This window comes from Euprymna scolopes, chromosome 6, assembly GCF_053919585.1.
Source record: "Euprymna scolopes isolate OS-2025 chromosome 6, ASM5391958v1, whole genome shotgun sequence".
NCBI classification, from domain to species: domain Eukaryota; kingdom Metazoa; phylum Mollusca; class Cephalopoda; order Sepiida; family Sepiolidae; genus Euprymna; species Euprymna scolopes.
The window spans coordinates 120530871-120544443 of NC_136487.1; the positions used below are offsets into that span (position 1 = coordinate 120530871).

Consider the following 13573-nt stretch of genomic DNA (forward strand, 5'->3'; position numbering starts at 1 on the left):
GCATGGTTTGAAGTTCTTTAAACCATACTACACGTTAGACATAGCAAAACATTTCCTCCTCTAAAATTATAGTTTTTCAGCTTTTTTAATTTAAAAATTTTTCCTCGACTGATGAGATCAGTAATGATCAAACTGGTCTGCACATCATAGCAAGATATGACTATATTTATATAAAGAAAAGAAAACTTATAAATTTGCTTTCTTTGATTGAGTGAGCACTATGAACGGCACTTGTTGGAATTCAATGATTCTAATCTTTTGAATATTTTCAACCTGAAATATATATATATATATATATATATATAATTATTTTTTTATTTGATACTAGCAGTTCAGCGCAGCTTTGCTAGGGCCCTATGTACTGTTCATAACTTGCCCTACGTGTGAATACGCTTTATGTAAGATTTCAAATTTTTAGACCAAAAATTGTCTGAGTAATTTTGTAGAGACTGCAGAGGTAATTTTATTTTTTATAACTTAGACCCCAATTTTGACCCCTTAACATTTATTATTTTGGTCTCAAATCAAAATAAAGTTTTACCCATGTCCAAGTTACCTACATCTAAAATTTCAAGTCTTTAGACCCAAAATTGGCGGAGAAATTTGGTAGAATCTGTAAAGGTCAGCTCTTTCAACTCTGACCTTTTGGCAGCCAAATTTTTTCGCCCTAAAACTGGTTAAAATGCTTGCCACATGTCTGAATACCCGTTATGTATACATTTTAAATGCTTAGACCCAAAATTGGCTGAGTAGTTTGCTAGACACTGCAAAGGTCAAATTTTTTTAACTTTAACCCCTTGGCAGCTCAAATATTTTACCCAAACCGATTAAAAAAGCTTGCCCTATCTCTAAATAACCTTTATGTAAAATTTCAAATGTTTAGACCAGAAATTGGCTGAGTAATTTGGTAAAGACCGCAGAGGTCAAATTTGTCTTAACTTTGACCCCAATTTTAACCCTTTTAACATTCATATTTTTGGGGTTCAAATCAAATTAAAACGTTTGATCCATGTCCAAGTAACCTACATTTAAAATTTCAAGTGTCAAAATTGGTGGAGAAGTTTGGTAGAGTTTTCAAAGGTCAAATCGTTGAACTTTGATCCCTTGACGAATTTTGGCCAAAAACTGATTAAAATATTTTCCCAAATCCCAATACCTCTTATGTCAAATTTCGAGTCTTCAGACTGAAAATGGATGGTAGGGGAATGTACACAGACACACACAGACATTTTCACTTTTGTAGATATATAGATATAGATTTTTTTTTTTTTTTGAAAAACCAGTTTATTTTTTCATTTAAATTTTTGTCAGTTAATTTATTTCATTGCTGTAACATTGTCTAAGCCAGCAAAAGTACTAGTATTTATTTACTTTCTATTGTGAAAAACAGTTAAAAACCTAATCTGTTTAATTCTGATGCTATTTGCTGCTGTAGCTGTTCTGGTATTCATTTAAGATCATATGATACAATAAATGCTGAATGTGAATGACAGTGCTTTCTCTATTGTTTCGCATGGGCACTTCTCCGTTATAAGATTATCTCTAAACTATTAACCAAACAATGGCCGCTAGTCTTTGTTTTGATTTGTTATTTTTGTTGAAAAATATTTGTTTTGGTGTCAACATTTTGTTAATATTTCAATTTATTACAAATTGGATTACAGACATGGATAAAAAAGTTTTTAAGAGAGTGTAATATATTTCTTAAAACTTATTTTTCTTCTTTCTCATATATATATATATATATATATATATATATATATCACTTTCTCCTCTCTCTGTCCCATTTTTCACTCTCTCTCCCTCTCTCTGCCTGTTCTTTGTTTTATAAATATGATTTTGAATTTATTCATTAATTTTTTTGTTGCACAAGAGAATCACTTAAGGCCCAAAGGCCACTTGAGGATAAGAGAAAATACAGAAGTCACAAGGTAATAGAGTAATAAACATTAGTAGTGGAAATTGGGTAGATTTAATTAACCATTCTAAATAAATCATTGCTAAAATGATTTTTTTTATTTTAAATCTTTAACTCTGTATTCATCAATACATAGTTATTTCCCTTTGGTTAGGATACAAGGTCATTTTTTTTATATTTCAGTCAGCCAAATTATTAATGAAAGTAAAAATAATCCCAGGCCATGTCAAAAAGAGACAGCTATTCATATTTTGGTCTCCATAATTATTCAATTCATCTTGACTTTTAGATCAGTTTTGGAATGCGTATTATTGGCCAAATAGATGCTGTTGTAGACTACAGAATTGGCTATGCCAAGTACAAATCTAATCGGATTTGTTGCATTCCATTACGCAGCAATATAATTATGAAAGGTATGCCCCCATCCTACACATACCTATCAGTAAAATGTGCTCGATTTGTCGCATACAATTGATCTTTGACAGTAGACATTGTTTCTCGTACTTACAACAGATATTACCCTGGTTTGTGACTATCACAGCCCATATTCGCTGATCTTGATTGGCTAGCCATATTGCATGAGGTAATCTCGATTCCATAGTCAATGAGTATGATATTGCTGCAGTTTCTAAGCCAGCTTGATTGTGCAACCCAAATCTCCAACTGCTTACCCATTTTTTTGCACCAATCAGAAGAAAAGGGGGCACGAAGGGCCACATAGATGAGCTCTTTTTCCATATGCTAAGTTGCATAGCTGAACCATCTTAGATGATATTGGGGAAGGACACTGAAAGTGTCAGAAATTCAATTATTGATATAGAGCTTGAGTTGGTACTTTATCCACACAGCAACTGAACATTCTCTCTCTCTATCTATCTATCTATCTATATATATATATATATATATATATACTAGCAAAAGTACCCGTCGTTGACAGGGTTCAAAAACAGCTTACAGAAAATGGACTCTGATTTATGAAAGTATGATAGGTTATGAAAAGGAAGGGTTGTAAAGAAATAGCTTCGATTTGGGGGTATCGAAATCAAAGCAAAATATGATGAAAGTAAAAATAAAATAGATAAACCCCATAATTTATCACACTGAAACACTTATCACAATATTCTGTGGATCTATATTAAAAAATCTTGTTAAAGTTTGTGACATATTTCCATTTATATGGAGGTCAGGTGCGAACGAACACCCCATAATTTTATTATACCGTATTTCTTCAAACTAAAACATAATTATCAAAGTATACTTATGCAGATAGATATGAAAAGTCTTTATTAAAGTTTGTGCCTATTTCCATTCTATGGAGGCCAGGCGCAAACGCAGACCCCACAATTTTATTATACCGTCCCTATTTAAGTTAAAATATACTTATCAAAGTATTCTTATGTACATCTATATCAAAAACGCTTGTAAACGTTTTTTTTTTTTTTTATAATTTTTAAATTTTTTATTTCCATACTTTGTGGACCAGGTGCGTACGCAGACCCCACAATTTTGATGAATCATCATTATGCCAGATCAAACATACCCATTCCTGTGTTTTGATGCATCTTCTATCATTATATGTGATCAGTTTTCTTTAATAGTCAACCATATAGGAGCCTATTCGTGACCAGACACACACAGAGACGTTCGGCTTTATATATATATATATATATATATATATATATATATATATATATATATATTTTATGAGATTTTATATAATCTCTTTATCTTTTATTCTTGTCCTAAACAGAAAACTTGATGTGCATCTTGAATATTCTCAGGCAGTTGAAGAGTCATGGGTGGGTTGTTGGTCTTTGCACAAATGTTTTTCATTGCATGTTTTACCTTTTATCATGAACTCTTTTCAGCCACTTTTGCACCCTCCCTCTTCTATTCACCCCCGCCCGTCTCTTTCTTTTCCAATTATCCCTCCTCTTATCCCTTTAGTCTCCTTTCTCTTTTCTATTGCTTCTGTCCTTTGTCTATTATTCCCTACTCCCCCTTTTTTGTTACTCTATCCCATTCTCTCTTCTGTTACTCTACCCCCTCTCTCTCTCCCTTCTGTTACTCTACCCCCTCTCTCTCTCTCCCTTCTGTTACTCTACCCCCTCTCTCTCTCCCTTCTGTTACTCTACCCCCTCTCTCTCCCTTCTGTTACTCTACCCCCTCTCTCTCCCTTCTGTTACTCTACCCCCTCTCTCTCTCCCTTCTGTTACTCTACCCCCTCTCTCTCTCCCTTCTGTTACTCTACCCCCTCTCTCTCTCCCTTCTGTTACTCTACCCCCTCTCTCTCTCCCTTCTGTTACTCTACCCCCCCTCTCTCTCTCTCTCCCTTCTGTTACTCTACCCCCCCTCTCTCTCTCTCTCCCTTCTGTTACTCTACCCCCCTCTCTCTCTCTCTCCCTTCTGTTACTCTACCCCCCTCTCTCTCTCTCTCCCTTCTGTTACTCTACCCCCCCTCTCTCTGTCTCTCCCTTCTGTTACTCTACCCCCCCTCTCTCTGTCTCTCCCTTCTGTTACTCTACCCCCCCTCTCTCTGTCTCTCCCTTCTGTTACTCTACCCCCCCTCTCTCTGTCTCTCCCTTCTGTTACTCTACCCCCCCTCTCTCTCTCTCTCTCCCTTCTGTTACTCTACCCCCCCTCTCTCTCTCTCTCTCTCCCATCTGTTACTCTACCCCCCTCTCTCTCTCCCGTCTGTTACTCTACCCCCCTCTCTCTCTCCCGTCTGTTACTCTACCCCCCTCTCTCTCTCCCGTCTGTTACTCTACCCCCCTCTCTCTCTCTCTTGTTATTCGTTATATTGAAATTAAAATACAGATAAACAATGCATGGAGAAAGTTAATTTATATCACTTGCATCTGATATTAAGGCGTCTTAAATTAAGAAGAAATGGAAACTAGTGAAATAACAAAATTATACAATGGAATTGCAGAGATGTGAACGAGCGCATAAGAATAGTTGTATATTAGCCTTCAAGCATTAGCTGTGGAAGTTTCATCGAACAATAGCTATTTGTTTAATCTATACTCCACAAAAGTAAGGCATTGACACACCAGTTGCCAAAAGATCATCCAAGTTAAGCAATATTGAGCCTGGTTAGTATATAATGGCTGACTGTAAGGGAATACCAGGTGCTGTATCTGAAAGTGCTTTCTATTTATCCTGGACCTCCTTGCCACAGGACTCAAGCAATGCCTGTTCAGGAGAAGTGTAGTTGTAGATTACACGACTCTTGATTCACAACTCCCCCCCCCCACGCAACCACCTTTACAGGGTGAATCTATTGTTTCTCCAAAATAAACAGAGGACTCGATCACAACAAAACACAACATAAATAAAACTGATCAGTTTCTGTATCCATTTTTGTTTATGAGAGACTTCAATGCCAACACCAAAATATAGGGCTGTTGCAACTTCAACTGAACTGGGGAAAACCATAGAATCTATGCATTTTTATTAACAAAATGCATGTTTTTTCTGCATCCAGATTCATATTCAGCAGTAGTCATTCACGGAGTAACATGCTCACTATCAATTTTCACTTACTTCCAATGGGGAGTTCATGATGCAACCATTAACCAATTTTCCTGACTTAAAGAAACCCATATATAAAGAAAATAAAACCAAAATGACAACTCATTAATCTGGGTCAAGTAAGCGAACTCTGCTCATTATTAATCAACAAAGAAATACTACAAGTTCTCTTTTAGCAAAATATGAGCTAAAAAAACAAAACATACTATTCCTTTGCCTTGTCTCCCTCCCCTACTCCCTTTGCCTTGTCTCCGTCCCTTACTTTCACTTTTCTCTCCCCTCTATCCTCGTCTTATTTCCTCACCATCCCTTTCCTACATTCGTTTGTTCTTGTTCCCTTCCCTTTCTTTGCATCTCTTTTCTTCCCTTCTCCCTCTTTTTTTTTCTCCTTTCCATCTCCTTCCTGTTCTTATTCTTCTCTTTCTTTCTCTATTTTCTATTAATTAGTTCCATAATTTTATTCCATCTGATCACTTCCATCATCCATCTCCCCACCATCACTCATCTACACTTATTTCAATCCTCTGAAGTTTAGTATTGAATAAATATTGCTTTCACTTATTTTTACTTCATTATTTAAAAAAAAAATTTTTTGCATTTAATTTTTTTTTTTTTTTTTAATTATCTTTCCACACAAAATATTTAATAACCAGATCAATTTAAATTATGGTGTTGCAAATATATTTTATCAATACTTATATTCATTTTTATGGTGTTTGTATCCCTTTTTCATTATTGTTCTTAATATAATGCAGTCAGTTGTAAATATAAATTTTACAATGTTAAATCAATAAAATTTAACTTGTTTAGTAATCTAGTCTGAACTATTAAGTATTTAAACTGTTTTTTTTTGTTTTTGTTTTTTTGTCTTTTACTTCTCAGTAATTTTGATGGCCATATTTATTTTAACAAATTTCCATCTTTTAATAAAAAAAAACTCAATCTCTATTTTTTCTTAAATACTTCTTTGTTATAATTTCTCAAGAAATGTAATCAAAAACAATTCTTGCTAATCCAATTTAATATTAAACAAATTTTAGTAAAAGTATATAATATTTTATAGAATTAAATAAAATATATTTTTTAGGCTAGCAGGAAATTTTTAATTAAATTGATTAATAGAGGATGACCCCCCCCCCTTCAATCTGTCAAATGCCACATAAACAAACTTCTGCATATGTTTGACTTTGCCATCAAGTTTTATTTATGAATGTCCAACAGTCTGTTTTATTTTTGTTCAATAATAAGCACACCTGAATACGACATTCAAAATTCTTTATAACTCTGACATACTCCTCTCTTGACACTGTCCTAAATTTGATTGTGATGACCTGCTTCAGTTTAGGAATAATTTGGAGGATTGTTTTGATAAATATTATGTTGTGAGTTAATCCCACAAATAAAAGTTGTTGGTGTAAAATCCAGTGAGTGTTAAGTTACTGATGAGATGATTGTCAAAGTATCCCTGGCATATCACTGAACAGCGCTGGTTTTTTGTACATTAATGACTGAAATTTCAAAATAAGCAAACTTGTCTATGATATGTAAAAATGTTAATAACTCGAACGCACTCCTCTCTTGGAAGTGACCTGATTTTGGCCTTGGTGGTCTATTAAAATCATGCCTCTTACTGCTGAGATGATCACTAAAGTGTCCTGAATATCATTAAATGGTGATGAAACAAAGACTCTTTTCTGAATTTTTGAGATGAGAATTGATAATTTGTATTGTTTGAACTATTGTTCTATTCTTGAGTTTTTTTTTGGGGGGGGGGGTTCTCACAATGTTTTCACTGGTGTAACCTCTGACCTTCTTCGGGTGTACCTTGTTGAACTCTGGGAAACTTACTATCATATTTTAAAATACAAAATTTTAAACAAAGCACTTTATTTAAATCCACAGGCATAGCATGCTCTCAATTGATCAGGCATGACTAAATAGAAGTTTTAAGTAATTTGCAATTATGTTTTTAGTATTGCTCACACTGAGGATTAAACCTTCACCCCTTCTCGCAGAAGAGTATTACTGAGAACTGAATTTTATTTATGAGGGGCGTGCAATAAGTATTACGAGGGGCAATAGGTGATGCCCCTGACCCACTTCCCATAGTAGTAGAGCAACGAAACTTGGCACAGTTATTAGTCTTTCTCTACATAGGAACCACTCAGAGTTATGCATTTCTCCCATCATTTGATGCAGCTCTGGAGACCGTTTTTGTAGAACACCCCAGGTTGGTCCTCCAACCACGGCGTGACATCAGAAATCAAGGCTGCATCATCTGGGAAATGCTTTCCTTTCAAAAACAACTTCATGGCTGGGAAGAAGTGAAAGTCAGAGGGTGCAAGGTCAGGATAGTAGGGAGGATTGGGAAGGATTTCATAACCACGCGCCCGTGCTTCTGATCTGGTGACATGCGAGTTGTGGACCGGAGCATTGTCCTGCAGGAGGAGGGTGATAGCTTCCCTTAATTTCCTCAAAAGTGAAGCATAATAGGCTCCTGTAATTGTGGTTCCCTTTGCCAGGAAATCTGTCATCACTACTCCGTCCTGATCCCAGAAGACTGTGAGCATGGCCTTGCCAGCAGAGGGCTGCACCCTTGCCTTCTTTGGAGGTGGTGAGTCCAAGTGCTTCGACTGCATTGACTGGGCTTTGGTCTCTGGATCATAGTGATGGACCCAGGTTTCATCATGTGTAATCAGTTTTTTGAAAAACTTTGACTCCTTGGCACATCTCCAAATTCATCCTATAGCACTCGACGCATTCTCGTTTCTGGAATGGTGTGAGCAACCTGGGAATCCATCTGGCAGACACCTTATGCATATGCAAATGGTCATCAATGATAGCTTCCACAGAGCCTGTATTAATCTTGACATTGTGGGCTATTTGGCGAATAGTAATGCGCCGATCTTCCAAAATGGCAGTCTCAACTTTACGGACAGATGCCTCATCAATGGCAGAAGGAGGGGGGGGCGACCAGATCTGGGAGCTGTTTCCACAGATTTCTGGCCATGTTTGAATTCACAATGCCAGCATTTTACAAGGTCATATGATGGGGTATTATCACCATAAGTTTCTTTCATTTCATCAAGTCTCCTGTGGTGTGCATCCTTTCAAATACAAAAAAACGGATCACTGCTCGACATTCAACAGGCTCCATTTCACACCTGACTCAGTTCAAACATCTGTAAAACAGAAACCACAATTAGCTGTAATTTGCCACATAACCTGTAGAGATATAAATCATTGCACATGCAAAATTTCAGCTAGATCAGACAACTTGAAGTGGGTCAGAGGCATTACTTATTGCACACCCCCTCGTAGTATGCCGTTATGCCATGGATCCATGCAGATCCCTAAATTCAACACAAGGTACACTTGAAGAAGGTAAAGTTACATCAGCCAAAATTGTGAAAGAAAAGCACTTAAGATGAGAACAATAGTCCGAATAATCCCAATGAACGAAAACTGTTGGACATTCATGACTGAAACTTAGTGGACAAGACAAACATAGACTGAAGTTTATTTGTACCAAATATATATGGGTTGCAGAAAGGATCATGAATTTTTTTCTTTCTTTTGGTCATCCTGTACAAACATAGATTTTAAGATGTCTCATATTTCAGAGGGAAAAAAAAAGTAAATAAGTATTTTTATTTCTTTTTAGATATTATTTACAATTAGTATGGATACTAGGCGTTGCCTTGGGAATTAGTAATTTATTTTCATCAAGAACAATTGATTTCCTACTGTGGTCACATGCGAGGTATATCTTTGTATAAAAACTGAAACAAGTAATCTAGATAAAAGATTATGAAAACAAGGAAAAAATTTATCAAATATGCACGTTAAATCCGAAAGAACAAAATAAATTTTACTTCTCTTTCTCTCCTGAATCTTTGAAGAAGGCATCTTTGTGTCTGCATATTAATTCCTATTTTAGTCACAAAAAATATTTATAACTTGGGAATATTTGTGTGTATGTCAAAAGTAAAATAAATTCTTTTCTTTATTTTTTATTACTAATTATTAAGATTTAAAGTCTATTTTTGCTGAATTTTCATGTGATTATTAAAATGAACCAGACCTTCACTTTCATTTTATAGATAATTGTTTCAGTATTTTTAAAGTGCTCAATACGTAAGAATAACAGTATTTTCTGTGTCTATGTTAAAAGTGAAAGTAAGTTTCACTTTCTGTTTCATTAATATCAGATATTATTGAGATTAAGCCAGTCATACTTTGCTCATAAAAAATAATTTGCGTACGTGATTATTAAAAGGAGCTGGACACACGTCTACTTTTATTATATATATATATATATATATATATATGATTGTTGAGCTGGATTAAATCCGACGATATGAAATAAAATGGAGGTGGAAGGACCTGGATACTCAACGTTTCGCCCGATTTATGCGGGCTTCTTCAAGACCATCCCTCTTGAAGAAGCCCGCATAAATCGGGCGAAACGTTGAGTATCCAGGTCCTTCCACCTCCATTTTATTTCATATATATATATATATATATATATATATATATATATATAATAAATATATTTATATAAATTTATTATATATATATATATATATATATATATATATATATATATATATAAGTAAATTTTTGGTACAGCAGAATGGAAGGAGAAATTTCAGAGGAAACATAATTTAATTTAAATACCAAAAAAAAAACAAGAAATGGGCAGGTGAAATTAAAATTTTCCCTAAGGCCTTATCGTCTGACCCTCTAAGAGGAAACGTCAGAATGATAGATTAAAAACTAAGAAAACGAATGAGGGAAGAGGGGAATTTTGGTTACAGTTGGAAGAACAGTGGAGAGAAAAAAAAAAAAAAAAAAAAAAAATCTCACTGTTCAGGTGGTTTTAAATCAATGAATATCTCCAACTGATGTCTAAGAATCTTTTGTCTACACAGGCTAGGTCGAGATATATATTTGTTTAAGAAGCAGAAAAGAATGAATCTTGATATAGAATGCTCTCTTTTTTTTTTCTTTATATTTTGCTACTCCTCGTTCCTACACTTGCTGTTTTATGAGAAAATGTCATAGTGTATATCTGTCTTTCATTGAAGATTTTTCTGCTATTCACAAATGTTACAAGACAAGACATATCTCCACATTTTTAATATCACTAAAAACATTGTGTGATGTACCTTTTTATCAATTCCAAACTTCCATTTCCATATCCCAAATGATCATCATCTACACACATGCGCACACACACCTTCATCTTGGCATTTAATAAGGTTCGATATTCCTGTCGTTGTAGAGAAGCAAAGAGGATGCTGCGTTATCTCAGATCAAAGAAGTAACAGGAATCGAAGATGTCAAGGTGATCTCCGAGGCGATAAGTGCCTGTTGCAATCAGGATGGCAAATACAATATCGAAGACGTTGTTACGATGCTCGTGCAGGATACCTCGGACTATAATGTAAGTACTGCAACTCTTTAGTCTGAATGTGTCTGTTGCATCTTTCAAACGTACCCTCGTACATGGCCTGTAACGATACTAGCTGTAAGCAAGCAATACGAAAGTGGTTTTGAAGCTGCAGAACAAAAGCAAGATAAATTATCTCGTTGATTGTTAGAAACTCCAACATGTATGCCTAGTGACTTCATCTGAATCCCACGTGTGAACTGCATAGCCATTTTGGAGCTAGAGATGGCGTCTATAAAAACACTAGTCTCCATTTCACTGGGTCGGCGTCAGTAACAACATCCAGCCTATAAAAAATTTGCCTCAGTTAAGAAAATGACTTCCAAATGAACCTGACCAGACATAAGTTTGGAAGTCAATTTCTAAAAGATGTCTAACACATGCCAGCATGTAAAACGAGTGTAAAAACCGAATATGATGATGATGATTATCATGATTTTTCTTGTCTGGACGATGACTAAAAGTGGATAGGAAAATGTGGACGTGCTAAAGATTCACAATGACAATTTCTTCATCTTTTTACCAATTTTCCTGGCTGGGTAGTTCTGTTATAAAATAGACCCTCCAGGAATCAAAAATCTCCTTCATAATTAAGTGTTAGAAACTCTTATATCTCTTGCCTCTAAATAACTAGAAGTGGACCCCCCCCCCCAAAAAAAAAAGTGTGCACACTGAAAATTTGCAATGCTAATTCATCTTCTTGGCAATTTTATCTGTTGGGTAATTAACTGTGGAATAGATCCTTTGAGAATCAGAAACAAATTATCACATGCATAAGTTAAATGTTAGAAACGCTTTTGTAAACATCTAGTAGCTTTATCTGGGCACTATGTGTGAACTACATAGTCATTTTTGGAACTTTTTTCCATTCATTCTGATGGGGGTGGTCAGGGAAGAGACAATAGAAAGGAAAAAATGTATTCTAGTTATGAAAAAAAATCGTCCTATTAATTGGCTGTTAATTTTCTCAGCATTACTTTTCTTAAAAAAAACATAATCCATTAAGCTTTTTTACCAACTGTTACTATTACTACTACTACTAGTAGTAGTAGTAGTAATAATAATGTGGCTATCTGGTATTGCTGTGGCTAAGAAAATAAGTGTTTTGAAAAAAAAAAATTTCTGTCTTTCATTCGACACATCATTAGTCCTGTTACTTTTTGAACGTACTTCTTCCTTTAACTGCCTCCTCACTCTCTACTTCATGTGCAAACTTTTGCAACTGCTTCTATATATAATAGAAAGAAAAAAGTAATCAGCTGACTGGTTGTTTGATTTAGTTTCGGTGAGTTTTTATAACATCTACCAATGAAAAAAAATTTTTTCTGACCTAACATGCACTAATTTGATCTCTGGTGATGCCATGCAAATGAACATAAGATGTTTTTCTTTTTTCATTACCATAATGAAATTGGGGTCATACTGAATGTCAGGTATAGTAGTTTCCAATGTTTTAGCCAGGCATGCACACAAACAGATAAAAAAAGAAATAAGACTTTTCTTTGCATAATAAATTACTATTTTATAACTAGTGAACACCTTCTGTTAAAAATGACAAGAAAAAGAAATTATGCTTTCTCAGTGTTTGTGCTAATGTTCCCATAGACACTAATTTCGGTTTTCATACAAAAACCATTTCTCAGGACTTGAAGAACAAAGATAACTTTTTTCTTTTTTTTTTTTAATTTAAGAGTGAGGGATTTCTGTTCAGATTGATTTCAGACAGATAGAGTTGTCTGACTAGTTATTTGCTTGCTTATCACCATTTCAAATTTTTTACATCCAGAAATTAGAAAGAGCACTTTTACTCATCAATTTTTCTTTGGCAGGATGGATATCCGTAAGAGTACAGTAAGCACACAAATGCTAAAATAAACTTGCCTATTAATTTGGCACATTCACAAAGGAGTGGACAAAACAGAACAAAGTGGAAGTAAAAGTCAGCAGAATCTTTTAAGAGAAGCCCTGCCATTGACTAATGGAAACACTAATCAATAGCAAACTATCCAATAAGCTAGCTAAACTAAACTCCATACACATATGGTGTTTAGTCTGGTTAGCTTATATACTACCTAGCAGCCCGGCGTTGCCCAGTCATACAATACGCTTAAACATTTTAATTTATGCAGCTTGCATATGAATTATAGAATCAATCCTCTATTGATTATGTTATAAGGAATAATTTGCCCAGTAGACTAATTCATAAAAATATAATAACAATGTCATTCATCAAATTCCGTCTATATTTGTTTACAATATCATGTCAGCTGATATTTGGACTTGACAATGCCCTGGAAAAGTCACTTCTGATTAATATTTAGTTTTAAAATATGCAAACGAAATTATTTGCAGCAATTTTAAGTGGTACCTCTTCTTTTATCGTAAATTGAACTCCTTAATAAGAAAAAATAAAATGATGAGGTACACCCAGGCTTGAACATGGGATAATTCGATCTGTAGTCGAATGCTCTACCACTAAGCTATATATCCAGATTATAATAAATCTGTTTATTTTAAGAAATGATTTGCTAAGATATAATTATCTCCCTTTAACTTAAAATATTCCGCTGTAAAAATGATTCATTTTTATCTATAAAAGAGAAAAGCTATTTTTAAGATGGGATTGTTTTCTATTTTTGATACTGATCAGATGAATTTCTGTACAA

General features: G+C 34.6%; 1 protein-coding gene across 9 annotated transcripts in view; it reads left to right on the forward strand.

The window, feature by feature from the left end:
• The window catches only part of LOC145277918 (ubiquitin carboxyl-terminal hydrolase 25-like), a 148272-nt gene that overhangs the window by 52940 nt on the left and 81759 nt on the right, over positions 1 to 13573 (forward strand). For 4 of the 9 annotated variants that reach the window (XM_080129977.1, XM_080129979.1, XM_080129981.1 and 1 more), the window contains one exon: positions 10740 to 10901. The exons of the other annotated variants lie outside the window; for them this stretch is intronic. In XM_080129977.1, coding sequence (XP_079986103.1) covers positions 10740 to 10901 — 162 coding nt within the window. The remainder of the gene's footprint in view (positions 1 to 10739; positions 10902 to 13573) is intronic. 9 annotated transcript variants of the gene reach the window in all.